We start from the raw sequence: 15023 nt of genomic DNA on the forward strand, positions 1-15023 counted from the left end.
TCAATTCAGTGCTGAGAGATTAAATTAGTTGCAGGGCAGCATGTTAACATTGTTAGGACAGACTTTTAGTAATTTCCCAGTTTTGAAAACTATTATCTTCTTAGCCTGAAGTACTGTTAATTACAAATACTTGAATCACAATATGCTGTTACATCAGCATGCTTTAACTTTATATTATGCTATTAAATCGTCATCTTCGTCATGTTCCTACACTTTTTTATTCCCCAACCTGAATAATTTTTACATCAAAAAGGTATTAAGTTCAAACTTAATATGTTGCAAATTTGATAATAAGAACGTATTAATAATAAGTAGATTACTCATATTTGTAAATAATATAAAATATTGTTAAAATTTTGAAACTTTGGCCCTTATAATAAAAATGCTTTTTCTCTATATAAAGCTCTGCTTTTGTCGTGTTTGTTTCCATCCTCTAGTGATTAGAATGGAGCATCATGTGAAATGCTCTTTTATGTGATACTTTCATGCAATCGAACTGAGCATTGGCAGGGTAACAAGGACATTAAACGACAAAAGTTATATCTTTCGGCGCGGACTGACTGGCGCCATCAGTTCTTTGCCTCTATAGAAGAACGCGAACAGAGTGGACAATTCGCCTAGAGCCATAAACGGAAAATAAATTTTTTGACGAGTATTGAAACCATTTTAAAGAAAATTTATTGAATTTTTGTAGTTATAAACCTTCCGATATTTGGCCAATAACAAAATGGTAGGGCTAAGAAATATTAGTGCTCGGTTGAGGATGCGGCTGGTTGTTGCGGCAATCCTGTATAGACAGTCTTAATAGCCGCTGTTATAGGTTTTCCATATTTTCCGCTGCTTCTGGATGAAGCGCTTGCGTTAAAGAGCGTTTTCCGTCGATTTCCCTCAGTCAGTCGGCGCAAAGCGAACAATTGATCCAAAATGTGAAAACACAACAAAATTCTAATTTTCGTGCCTTTTACTAGTTTTTATTGTGAAAATGAGTAAAAGAAATAAATGCAAGCCTCGGATGATTCCTCAGCAAGACAAGAGGATATGCGGATGTATTTGTTTTTGCCAGTTGGTGGTAGTTTTAAGCAGCGTTTCGCTAATTTATTTAACTGTTGCTATTTATATGCCAGCCTACAGAGCGTTCAGAAGCGGCTTTGAGGAGAAACCAGTTATGTGCCAAACAATTAACACGAGTATGATTAACAATTGCAGCTGGGCCTCTTGTGGGGAATGGTGTCTAACCAGAACTTCAGGATTTTGTCCCCAAATCCACGCTACCGCTAGACAAAACGGTACCAGCGTCATGTTAACCAAATGCGAAAGTTTCAACACTTCGGTATGTCCGCCGATTAATTTCGGATCTCTTAAAAGGTACAACTGCAACAACGGTACTGAATGTGCAGTGCTGAAAGGTGTCTTCAACTGCTCCCTGGGTCACTGCTTAAACCTCTCTCAAATATTTGATTTTGATGGTTGCCATTATAAAGCTGATGGCTTCACTGTAGACAGCGATAAAGACAACGCCAAACTTAACGGTTACTTCGAATGTAAGGGCTCGAAGTGCACTAAAATCAAAAGGGTATTTAGCTGCCATAGAATCTGCAAAGATAACATTACCAGCGAATTTAAAAACGTGTTTATCACCATGGATAACGGAGTGCATCAAGCTAATTGCCAATCGGCTTACGCCACAACCAAGGCTAATGGGAATTTAGAGGGTGAAGACATTGAGCCCACTCAATTTTGGGAGAAACACGAAGGGGAAGTTTTGATGATGTCTTGTCATCAGGTTCATTATAATCGCAGCAACGAGACTATTTGGTAAGTTTCTCTACATGGGCTTCCGGGTAGTAGAAAAATAGTCATTTGCAAGGAAAATTATTTAAGAAAAGGTATTTACTAAAAATATATTTGATTTTTGTTCTTTTTTTGATTGTACTGATTCTTACTTGAAAATTGCGCCCTTCCGTAGCGTAGCTCGTTCTACGTTACGCACACTACGTGCGTACGCGTAGCTACCACAATGTTTTTACACACAGCAATTTTGAGAAATAATTTCATCGATTAACCATTTCCACTTTTTTCGCTTCTTTTTTCACTTTTTTACTGTTTCATATTTCATTACACACTCTTTCTTCTACTATACGTATAAATAATTTTTTAAATTACCGACAAAATTTTCAGCAGTATACTCTAAATCAGTGGAGTAACAATCTTTCAAGGTCCAGCTATTTCAAAAACTTCCTTCAGTTTTATTTTTCTGTTAGGCTTAGTTCAGATTAATTTTCCTTTGATATTTTCGAATTTCCTGTAGGTACGCCACTGATTTTTATGTCGATTTACGAAACTGAAAATTATAATTTTTCGGTATTTGTCGCAACACTCACACCTGATTTCTCACAACTTTTACATATTTTTCAAATTCACTAAGATATATTCCAGTTTCTTGCCAAGTAATTTCCCTTCTCGGTATGATCCTGATTTCACAAATCAATGCAGACCAAAAAGTATTTATGTACTATATCCTAGACAAATCGGCGATATTAGCGAGTATTTATGAGAAAACGTGCAGCATATCTTTTATGGTTCTACTGATTTTGATTGATCATAAACGACTGTTTCTTTGGAGTGTGACTTGGTTAACCGCTTCGTGATACGACCTTAAATTTTTATACGAATTAATGAAAAATCAATGAAGAAAGAACAATTTTATTATAATATTCGTGAAATTGCAAAAGCTCTAATGTTGATGAATATAGCGTTTCTTAAAGTTTCTAGGAAGTTTACAAATTTTCATTATTTACTTATTAAATTTGCTACTTCTTTCTATATGATACTGATTTCCCAATAGTTTTCCAAATGGTTTCAATTTTCCTCAAGCTTGAGTAATAAATGATTTTCACAATTTTGACTTTTTAAACCTGTTCAAACTATTTTTTTTTATTTGCTAGGTTTTATTGCTTGGCAATCGCATATTGCACGTTCTTGGTTGGATTAGTTTTAAATTGTAAATTTTTATTAGAAATCCCCTCAACGAACACAAAATTTTAGCTGAATACTTCAAAAATTGTAAGTTATACATAAGAAAATTAAAAAATTATCCGCAACAACCTGCTTTAAAAGTAATATTTTCTTACCAAGTTGTCTTACGAGGGTAGGCCTAGAAGTGACCGACCTGACATATAGATGGCGATTTTTTGTTACGAATTTGCCTATATTACAAAGACCTAACATTAAAAAAGTTATATCTAAAGTTTGAGTATACTATATCGATTTGTATTTATTTTGGAACAATTTTTAATTAATTCTTCTGGATATTTTGTAAATATGAAAAAACTTGGTCATCAATCCTTGATTAAGAGGACGTAGTCCGGTCAACATCAAAGCGGAGTTCGAGTCTGCTCTAGGAGAATTTCGTTCTTCGTTAACAACTGTCAAATATTGGGTGGCAGAGATTAAATGAAATCATACGAACTACCAAAACGAACTCCGCAGTGATAGACATAATGTAACTCCAGATTTGACCACCACAGATTATGGTAGACAGCTAAAAAACTGTATTGAAAGAACATTGCGCGAATAATCAGACATAATAAGCATTTCAAAAAGTACTGGACATCGCATTTTGACTGAATCATTAAATATGAGACAGGTATGCGCAAAATCAGCAAGAACAGCGCTGCGAATATGTTTCAAGGGAGCGTTTGGCAAAGTCTCCATGGATGAAACATGGGTCGATCATTTCACACTTAAGATAAAACAGCAGTCCAAACAATGAACTCCGAGAGAAGAATCGGCTCTAAAGAAAGCAAAAACCGTTCCATCTGCAAGAAAGGTGATAGTTTTTTGGGATGCACGTGGGATGATTTTTATGCATTATCTCCCTAAAGGAAAAACAATAAACAAAAAAATTATATACATTTATTGCTGCATTTGAGCAAAGGAATTGAAATCAAACGACCGTATTTGACGAAAACATTTTTTTATTTCATTAAGACAACACACCAGTCCACACTTCGGTCATCGCGATGTCCGAAATCAATGAACCTTATATTTCCAATTTTTTCCTCGTCCATCTCAATCTATCATTTTGTCCCCTTGAATTTTTTTCCCAAGCTTGAAAAAATGGTTCGTTGGAAAGAGACTTACCAATAATGAAGGGGTGGAGTCCGAGGTTGATACTTATTTTGAAACACTCAAAGTTTCTCAGTATAAACAGAGTATAGAAGCCATAGAACATCGCTGGAAAAAGTGTGTCGATCTTCATGGAGACTATGTAATCTTTTTAAAAAAATTTTCTTTAAATGTTAGGTCGAGTACTTCAGGGGTTATACTAGTATTTCGTATTTTTTTCCTCTCTTTAATCTAAGTTAAAACTCAATCAGCTACACACTGATATTCTTCCCGTAGGTCCACCGACTGTGTCAACGGTACCATACTTCCAACCAACGTCATTCCCAGGCCCTATGCCACTTTCAGACAGTTTTGGAATTTAACAGGGAAATATGGACATGTAGTTGACCCATCCAATCAATTTGTCCCGCCTCAACGTTCATTAACGATTTATAATCACTCAAGACTCTATATCAATTTAGAGGGCTGTGTAAACACTTTAAGAGGGGAATGCTACAATTTCTTGTTCTCTCACGGGAGAGATGGGAAAAATCAAACAGCTCAAAGCAGATACGTCTGCTATTACAATAAGGTTGTATGCGCATCATTGATTGTATAGATAAAATTAAAAAAATAAACCATATTTTAGAACAATAGTTTCGTGGTGATAGCCCGCCACGATTTAAACAAAACATGGAGAGACCTCATAATTGCTATAAGCATCCCCTCAGTACTTTTTGTAATATCATTCATCACCCTGTGCGCAATTATGCAATCAGTGAGAGTAGATGATGACACAAAAATGAGATGCAAATACTGTTTTGGAAGTTCTGCGGTGGACAACAATACTGATCTCACAGAGATGATAAGCAGGTATGAATTGTCTTCCCCAGAATCGGACGGTCCCAGCTTTCACCGCAGGAACCAGGAAAGAACTTAATGACGAGGTAAAGATTTGAGCACTATTGAGTTGTAATTCGCCACATGAGAAAGCAGATTTTCTCTGATGTGTGTGGCAGTAATCTATGGCTTTATTGTAAATGATACTAGAAGAGTATAAAACTTCCATCATAGAATGATTTCAAGTGGAGGAACATGCCTAAATTCAGCAGTACGTACGTACCAAAGAGCTTCATTTGATCTCGTATTTTGAGGCCTATGTAGCAAAGTTTGAAGAAATATGCTTATTCTTTAAATTACTAAAACCGTGAGTGTCAAAATTGCCATTATAATAATATATGAAGACACGATAGTCTCTAATAAAAGTTTTTTCAAACTTTTGATACCTATACCAAATATTTTAGGAGTGATAATAAAATATGTTACCAACATAACTGAAACAATATTCTAAAATTTATATACATACATACATGTTGAATGTACTGGATAGTCACACTAAGATGAGGCTGAGAAAAAATAAAAAACATAACTAGTCTTTCTCATCATGGATGGATTATACCATATACAGTGTATCCCACTGCAGATGGATGCAGTCTTGTATATTTTTTATTTTTAGAGGTAAAAAGATAATTTTTGATACATTTATAGAGTCCCATAAACTGCATATTTTACGGTATTTAGAATATGCAAAATATCGGAGCGTCCCCTACTGTGATTGATAAACAAAGCGGATTCTCTAATATTTAGTTTCGCGTTAGAGATATTGAATTTTTTTTTTAAGTTGTTTAGAATATTATTTTAAACTTATGTATCGATTTTCATCGAAACATTCACATTTTTAGTTCTTTAATTATCTCGTGTAAATAATTAATGATCCTGCCTACAAAATTTAATAAACTGAAACGAAAACACTCTTTACAATTTATCAAATGTAAGATTGTCGAATGGGAACTGCTTCAATTAGTCCCCCTTCCGGCTTAATGCATTTTTCAATACACTTACGATTATTGATGCCAACTCTTTTAAGTTCTGTTTCTGGTATTTCATGACAGACCTCAATACTTCTTGCACGTAATTCACCGCGATTTCTGGGCAGCATTTTGTATACCTTATTCTTGATGAGGCCTTAAAAATAAAAATCTAGACGCGTAATATCTGGCGAAAGAGGAGGCCACATTTGAAAAGGGCTACTTCTACCAATTCACATCAGTGGAATATATTGATTTAGCCATCGAATCAATCTAGAGTTGTGAATAGACGCACTATCTGATGGAAACTACATTTCTTATAGCTCATTGCGAAGCAAATGTTCGGTGGTACCCCACGATTCATTGTTAAAAACGTTAAGTGCGCGGTTTGCGTTTAACCTGATGTTAAAAAAAAAACAAATATTCTATTGCCTAAAACACCTTACCAAATATGAATCTTTTCTGAATATTGTCTTTCCAATTCATAATCCAGTAAGGATTTTCTACAGCCCAATATCTGCAATTTTGCGAAGACACCGTTTCGTTCGTAGGGAATGTAGCTTCCAAAATAAACATAATATTCCTTAAAAATTGGAGATCATTTAAAAAGTTTCTTTAGGCTCCGTAACAGTAACTTAGGTGTTTATTTTTGCCATCTTCCATCAAAGTATTCATCTTAAGTGGGGCACACTGTAGTTAATGATTTGTTTTTCAAACTTCGTAAAATTAAACTGTACCTTTATGGCTATCGCAGTAATAATTTACATCTTTCAATATGAAAATATCTTTGAATGTTTAAAATCTTTTTATCAGTAATTTAATATATATATAACAATTAAATAAAAGAGAATCTCAATGGTTAAACACTTTTAAATTGATACTCTTTAAGGAAAATTACGAATATTCTAAATCGAATACTTATGACTAACCCCTACAAGTGAATGTTGGTTATTTAAATGTGCCTTTGAAGTCATTCAAGCCTTACTGATAGGAAACATTTCAGGTGTTTATAATAACTTACATGTAACAAAAAAATTATCTCTGTATAGAATTTTACAATTCTTTGTGTCATTCCTTCAACAACTAATACTGTCCTAAATATATTAGACTCAACTGCATTTTTAAAGCAGCGATTAAAATGCCTCATAAGGTGTTTTTCCTCATGTAATCTTGACTGTGTCTTAACGAAGCTCCAAAGTATTTTCTATTATAATCAAATCAAACTTCATTAAACTCATTTTAGAATAAAAGAACCACTAAAATCTTAAGAGCGCAAAAACTTTATATACTTTGACCATACGTAGGTATAAAACAAATGTATTTATTTCCAATTAAATTTATTAATCTATCATATTTTCTTACAAATACTACTGGAATTCCTCGGGGAGAACAGAGTTTTAAATGCACTCAAAACTTTATGAATTTAAAATGATTTTAAGACTGGGACCAATATATGGTTCAATAAATTTTACGAATCAATTTTTATGACCCTCCTGATTTAGAACTGTCTGGCAAAGAACGAATAAACGAATTTTTGCCACAAATAGCTATACCAGCCTTAAGAAAATTTATTTAGAAAGAAGAAAATTTAGCCTTTAAGTCAATACTCCTCTCTATACCGATTACAAATTATAAACGTGAAATGCATATTGAAATTACCTATTATCATACTCGATGTACTACTTATGATCAAATATAATATTATATATTGATGTAAACCTGGTGTTTTTTTTTCCTGTATTGACACTCAATTTCCCACAACACTTTCGATTTATTATTAAATTATATAACCTAAATAAATATTTTAAGCGTAATAACTCAATTACCGAAAATATTCACAGTAGGTATCAAATACAAAAATTAATTATTTGTCATACAAGACTATATTCAAACGACGTTTCAAGATCAATCATTCCAGGCGAGGGTAAAAATTTATTCTCTAAAAATTCTCACATGTAATAAGATAATGCCTTTTCACACCCCTCTCATTCCGATCATGCATTTTATTCCCATATATGCAAGGGACGTCTAACCAATGAAAAGCTTAGAATACGACATATGAACGTTCCGAGAAATCCTAATGTCATAGAAATGAACATCACAATTTCTTTGTAGGCAAGGAAACTCTAACACAATCCATTCCACCCGTGGTCAATCTTACTTAGGCAATATCGTCCAGAGCACCAGTGCCAAGGAATCCCCTCCTCAAGCTATAATTTCATCTAGATGAAGCATGCCACGCAGCACCTAAAGTTTCCATTCTCATTTCTACCTTCGTTTATTATTTTCCATAACTTCTGAGACAACATGTAGCATAAAGAAGTGATAATTGTTAAATTTCTGTTTACATTTAGGAAAAAGTACTATTCATTGCTTTCAGATTTCTGCATTCCTGAATATCTAATGTAGATAGTTTGTAGAGTTTTTTAAGAGTTCGCATTTCTCGTCCTATCCATGCCACGCTTATTTAAGAACATTATACTCCTTTATGGCTCCTTTTCACCGCCTCTTTCTTATAGTGAAGGAAACTTCATAGGTCTGCTGATCTATCGACCGAGTTATATGGGATTCGTTCTGTTGGAAACACCTACCCATTAAAACTTCCGTTTTTCTTCGTCTTGTCACCACCTGGACCTGCTGTTTAGCATTACTACAACATATTCAAAGGATGATGGATGTTTCTATTGTTCTTAGTTTTCAGTCCTTCTGATACTTTCGTTTCATTCCTTTTCATTCGTGGTATCCCTTACGTAATTACTAACCTTCACCCATGTATTTTCATTTTTTCCTATAAATGTGTGCCTATATATTTGCCATCATTGACAATGAACCATAATATGCTTTGCTACATCTTCCGCCGTCCCACACTGCCACCATTTTGGCCTCTCTTCTTTACTTATTCTATATAAATTCTGGCCATAGCTTCGATGTCCAGTCAATAGCCGTGTGAAAGGTAATAAACCTCGCTATGGTTCGCATTGCATCCTATTTAAACCTCATTACCGCCATAACTAATGAAAAACTCACGTTAAATATATGTGCATAGCTGATGCATATAATCTGTTACACGAGAAACTTTCATGTGGATTCACCAGGCACATGGACATATATCATTATTCATGTATTTCATTTTTGATCGTAAAAAACAACAAATACTAATAAACTACTAAATAATGATAACAATAATAAACCTTGTAAATGTGCCGAAAATAGGGCTAATTTGTGTAATAATTAACTACGAGTAATAATACTAAAATCCATCCCAAAGAGTGAAACTGTAATTAATATACCAGGGATGGGTTTGCGCCTTTAAACAAGCAAAGAAGTGATTTTCAGAAAGCCGTTTAAAAGGTCTACAACTTAGTTTTCACCCTGTGATCGTATTGACACATCTGCTGAACATAGCTGGTTCTACAAATATTTTTTAATATTAACAATTTCTTGGTTTTACCTTATGCTTAATAATTTTCAGTCAGCAATAATAGAAGTCAAATGCAATATCTGGCCCGCAGTACGCACAGATAGCGGTATTAGTAACTTTAATATAGTGGAATCGTATCCAGAACTACTTACTTCAGAATCTAAGAGAAATTGAAACATATTGTGAAAAACAAAGCCCTGCTAGTGTCAATACTGGCTATATACTGATCTTTACAGAGCCGCTGTATTATAACTTCCCCATCTTTAGATGTTTGTTTATTTCTCTAAATGTTGTTTGCACAACTCGTAGTGCAACAGTGCCCTAGGAGTAATTTGTATTACCACATTTCTTAAACCGAAGCATGAGTCAAGTAACACCTCAAATTAAAGATGTGTTAAACTATATTTTATGATGCAATGCGATTTCAAATCGACAGATTCATTATTAAAAAAAAGAGCTATAAATAGAAAAAAATATATAAAACATGCAATACAAATTTAGTTTCATAGAAGTTTTGAAACATTTAAAGATAATTTAGAGTCATGATTTCGCTGGATCACCTCTGTAAGTGCGAAAAGTAAAACTGCTCTTGCATTATAGGGACAGTAACAGGAATGAGTTTCCACAAAGTGGAAACAAGGACAGGCATGAGTATGATCACGCTCAACATAATTTTTGTTTTCATAAAGATTTACAAAAAGCCTTTTTGAATAACTTAAATTGTTCAATTTAATCTTTATACGACTTTCATACGTATCTTGAGTGACATTGGATGCCAAATGGTTTTTCACCTGTCTAACTTATGTAGTATCCAATGGACATCCAATGACTGACGTGTGGAGCTTCTGTAGATCTCCGGTGAATATCCCATTCACCATCAAAATAGTGGGTTAATGAAGTCAACCTGAAAAGGCATACCTTCGTTGCGATATACTTTCAATTAAAACTACGTTAGACATTGTGGTAATTAAAAGTAATATTAGAAAAACGATTACCGACACTAATCCACACAAGTACTGGAGCATTCGGCAAGTTTTGTGTGTTCTCGCCATTTTTGATTCGATCGTGCTGAGTCAAAACGTTCCGTATCGAATCAGCGTGACACCGCATTTTCTTACATGCATAGTAAAACATGCCAATTGTTCCGAACCGATTCAGTGCGTGTGTTCCTTTAGCTCATTTTATATTGGAGGAGGGGTCATTTAATGCCTAGATGCGTGGTCCTCACTTTAGTGTGAAAATACTAATTACCTTCCAAAGTATTAAATTTTGAGCCTTGTTTGAGTGGAGTAAGTGTTGCTATAGTACGCAATGGCCTTTAGACTCACCTCATTTAAATCCTCATATCAGCATCAATGTCCCACAATGCGGCACCAAGTCCACTTGCTGCGTTCATAGACTAATCTACAAAGAATGGCACCTATCAATTCTGCAATATTCATCACTCGGAATTTCAGCCTCAAAGTTCTAGCAAGGTGTTCTATATTTTTCATTGATTTTACCGGGATGTTGAGATGGTGCTCGTTGCTGTTGAATCCTACGGGTGTTTCAATAGCGCAATTGGTGCACAAATCTTAAGTTTAAGGAAGTTGACCAGATCTCAGGATTCTAGATAGCAACATCTTCACTTTGTTGAATGATGACTTTGACAACAAATATTTACTTAGATAAAGTGTGAATATCTATTAAAACAAGACATTCTAACTAAAATGTTATATTATTCAAAGTAAAAATATTTTGATATAAATAACGGATGATCAATAAAAAAAAGAACTCACAGTAGGCGGTGAACCGTAAATATAAGGCGGTGATTAAGCAATTGGCTATTTAGCATGAAATATCCGATATGAGTTTATTCACGACGTGCTCGCAATCTCACAATGCCTACTCAAGTTTTCTTTTTAATTATCACTCTTTATGTACGGCTTAATAAAATACATGGAAATGTTTTCCGGAATAAGATCTACTAAAACTAATACTTGCAAAATTAGGAACTTAACATGGTATGTTTAGTACGTTAGGCTAATATGGCAATTTAAGAAATTAAAGCTTTAAGCTGGGAAATTTCAAATAAAATAACAAATACAGCAGTGAAACATATAAGTAATTACTTATAACTACTTTGGTTATATTGTCTATAATGGATTCCACATTACGCAACTTATGTGAGAATCATTGAAACAACAGAACACATAAGAGCAATAAACATTTTAGACTAATTAACTCAAATATATTAAATTTATCATTTCATTATAAAATACGTGACTAGCAAAGTACAAATAACTTTTAAAAACACATTCAGATGTTCTTGATCAATAAAGACATTACCCTATAATGCCATCAAAATCAGTCAACACTTAAGTACTAAACAAAGCATAAAAATATGGGTCTTGTGATGAGATTCTAGCTATTATCATTCAAAGCTTTGACTAATCTAACTTAATATCAAAGGAATTTTGTAAATCAAAAATATGATTTGGTGAACTTAGAGTTGATACAAATACTTTCAAAAAGTACCATAACTATTGTTCTAGCCATGAAGGAAAAGTTGAATTAGGGGTTTTTACCTTAATATTAAATTGTTTCAAAGTGGCCTCTAATGCTTGTTGGTTCCCAGAAAAATAGGCTGATATAGCATTGTGGAACAGAAGCAACTGTTTGTGCATCACTTTAATCTGAATTATAACACAATCTAAACTGTGAAAACTTTAAAATCATAAAATACTTACCCTGTTTTCATCAAGAAATTTCATTTTAATAGCAACTTCAGCTCGAAGTTTCATGAAATTTTGCCTATGCAGTTCATAACCTTGTTGAGCTTCCTCTAATCCTATGGTTCCCTCAGGCTTAGTTGAGAGAGATTCCAAATCTGTACGATAAGCATCATACTCAATTCTTGCAGCCTCATACAGTCGAATACTCTGAACAGTATCTTCAATTGTTTTGTGACACAAAGTGTTGACTGAAGAAATAAAGAAATTCAATGCCCCTAGCAGAGTTTCCCCATTTTTTGTTAGACTTCGTTGCGTTTCAGAGTTGTACAGAAACTCTTCCTGCAGCTCTGGTGATTTTTGAGCTAGATCAGAAAATGCTTCCCCTAAGGCATGCTGGGTTTGTACCACATGATAAAAATGACTTGTTAATGCCCTGGCTAAGCGCAAAATGTTTATATACTTCTTTTGCGTTTCTCTAAGTTGGTCTATTTGAGTTTCAAGTTCTAAAACAAAAACCAACAGAACATTTAATACCAACTACAATACTCTATACAACCTGCATCATGAGTTCTTGCAGTTTTTCCTAATTTTTCAAACATAAGTTGCTTAGTACATTTGTACGTGGATATCGACCAATTCTTAAGATTCTCAATCCTCGAGGAAGTTTTAAGTATTGTTGAGTCACTATCTTGAGTTGGAGAAGAAGGTGTTAGAATTGCTGGGGAACTAGTACTATTGGACAGAGCATTTGTCGCTGAGCGCGAATATGCAGGGGCTCCGGAATTTGTAGGAAGGTTGTTTTTGCTTTCGTGGGCCGGAGTATCTTTCAACATGTCATGAATACTTGTCTTCTCACCACCAACAGAGTTTGAATGCTTCAGCTGCGACATGGTCTAGAAAATGCGTTTGATATTTGTGAGATGGCCAATTAATACTAATTTTACTTACATATAATTATTTATTTAGTTTAGTTAATTATTTTTATTTCATTCAATATTAAAACACCAAACAAAATTGCTAATTATTACAAAAAAAAGCAAAAGCAAAACTAGCTGTCACTGTCATTAGTGTCGTAAGAAAAGAAATGAAAAAAATGGCAACGTTGGGGAGATTGGGTGCCATTTTTTGTATATTACCAGTAGCTTTATTAATTTTCAGGGATTTGGGCTTTTATTGAGTGATAATTGTTCCAACTTAGGTATATTCTTACTTATTATTATTATTAGATATACTCAAACCTGATGCTCTTAGCTTTGATGTTTCAATTTCATGTAATACATGTCTTTAATCCCTATGTGGATGTAACCAATGATGTATTAGAGGAATATGTTAGGTTATGTTTTTAAAATTTTTAGAAACGACAATAGTATATAAATAAATAAAAGGACTACTCTATTTAAATATAAAACAACCCCTCAGAACCATGGAACCAGATCCTGGAGCAGTAAGAAACGTTAGTTCATATTAAAGAATATACTTCTAACAACACATATATCTATTTATATTACATCTTTAGTTTAAGGATTTTCTACAACTGTATAATAAAATGACTGAAATGTGCTTCCAAAGATGTGTAGTTAATGTGCATGTAAGGAAACTTGATCCTGAAGAAACGAAATGCGTTGATGATTGTTCCCAGAAATTCATCACTTATAATAATAGGCTGATGCAGAGTTTTGTAAAAGCACAAGGGGAAATAGTAAATAAAAGGGTGAAAGAAGCTGAGGAGCAGCAACAGATTTTAGAAAATCAACAGAAATCAGTGGAAACTCAAAGGCAAATAGAATTGGAAACTCAAAAGAAAGACGTTCTGGAGACTGCTACAGGTAGAGAGGTATCTGTTACTAGTTAATAAGAAACTAGTGATGTTGGTGTTTTAGTATAATATATGGAATTATTATGAAGTCTCTGTATTAGCTATATTCTAAAGTCCACAAATAAAATTTTGTAATATTCACAAAGCCGCCAATATAGGTAAAAATTCAAAATTGTTGCCCAAATAAACGCATTCAAAAACTTTCAAATACGGCAGCTGGGCCCACACATACTTCATAATATGCTGCTCATAAGAAATGGTTTACATTGGAGCCCCTGGTTTGCAAAAAAGACAGATAACATCGATGTTGACATTACTTGAACTATTAGCATACATACATAAAATTTTCAAGTCACGCCAACTTAAATATAGGATTTAAAACAAAACTCCGTATATTCGAGCAATTTTCACATATGTACAAGATTTGGCAACAATACACTCGTATGTCCGGGCTGAACCTAGTACTGCTAATGCCATTTATCCCCTCTTTTCCCCAAGGTTATCAAAGAGTGATTACTAAACAAGGAATCGTCTGATCTAGCCGTTAGAATTTTGTGTTTGCGCAGTTTGCACCTTGCGCCATCCAAGATCCAAGCTGACACCAGGGTTGCCAATATCAGCGATTCATCGCAAATTGGGCGATACAAAAATGGGGATTGACTATTAAATTTACTGATTTTCGTGGCGAAAAATTGAATATTAGGAGCATTTTCTGCGATAGGTTGGCTTCGAACGATTCTGCTATCTAATACGTTATAAATTATGGACGACCATCCAAATCTAGCACCGCATTTCATAAGCACATATGAAAGTTTTGCGAGAATTACAGAATAGATAATTGGCTCTAAGTCAGGAAATCTCAATTTCTGTGTATTAGTTATGATTTAAAAAAATAAAACACAATGAAAAAGATAGTGTTAAATTTTTGATCAGAAAATAATTGGTGGTGGTTGGTCTTACTGAAATTTTGTAATTTCACCTACTTTAGGTGGCCAATACCTCAAATCTCCTGAGTTTCATGGGCACATGTGCTAGCTCAAAGGGAGTTCTTAAAATTTTTAGGTATAAATTAAGTTTTTCTACAACGGTCACCCTAA

General features: G+C 33.9%; 2 protein-coding genes across 5 annotated transcripts; one reads left to right on the plus strand and one right to left on the minus strand.

Annotated features, from left to right (window-relative positions):
- Positions 1-804: 804 nt before the first annotated feature.
- Teh4 (tipE homolog 4) lies at positions 805-7693 on the plus strand. The gene is made up of 3 exons (XM_066299410.1): positions 805-1815; positions 4405-4699; positions 4757-7693. Exons 1-3 carry the CDS (start codon positions 983-985, stop codon positions 5045-5047), a joined length of 1419 nt encoding a protein of 472 aa, XP_066155507.1. The 5' UTR covers positions 805-982; the 3' UTR covers positions 5048-7693.
- Positions 7694-10099: 2406 nt separating this feature from the next.
- Positions 10100-13195, minus strand: Arfip (ADP ribosylation factor interacting protein arfaptin). 4 transcript variants are annotated; one of them, XR_010733670.1, is made up of 7 exons: positions 13059-13195; positions 12667-13003; positions 12126-12613; positions 11964-12071; positions 10725-10800; positions 10396-10647; positions 10100-10300 (listed from the first exon to the last, which is right to left on the minus strand). XR_010733670.1 is itself a non-coding variant. In XM_066299417.1 (4 exons), the coding sequence occupies exons 2-4, from the start codon at positions 12998-13000 to the stop codon at positions 11919-11921; spliced, it is 975 nt and encodes a 324-aa protein (XP_066155514.1). In that variant the 5' UTR covers positions 13001-13003; positions 13059-13195; the 3' UTR covers positions 11095-11918. The 4 variants fall into 4 exon arrangements, 1 of the variants encoding a protein (XP_066155514.1); XR_010733669.1 differs by having other exon boundaries at positions 10392-10647; XR_010733671.1 differs by lacking the exon at positions 10396-10647.
- Between the last annotated feature and the right edge of the window lie 1828 nt (positions 13196-15023).

Source organism: Euwallacea fornicatus, chromosome 33 (genome assembly GCF_040115645.1).
Source record: "Euwallacea fornicatus isolate EFF26 chromosome 33, ASM4011564v1, whole genome shotgun sequence".
In the NCBI taxonomy this organism is placed as follows: domain Eukaryota; kingdom Metazoa; phylum Arthropoda; class Insecta; order Coleoptera; family Curculionidae; genus Euwallacea; species Euwallacea fornicatus.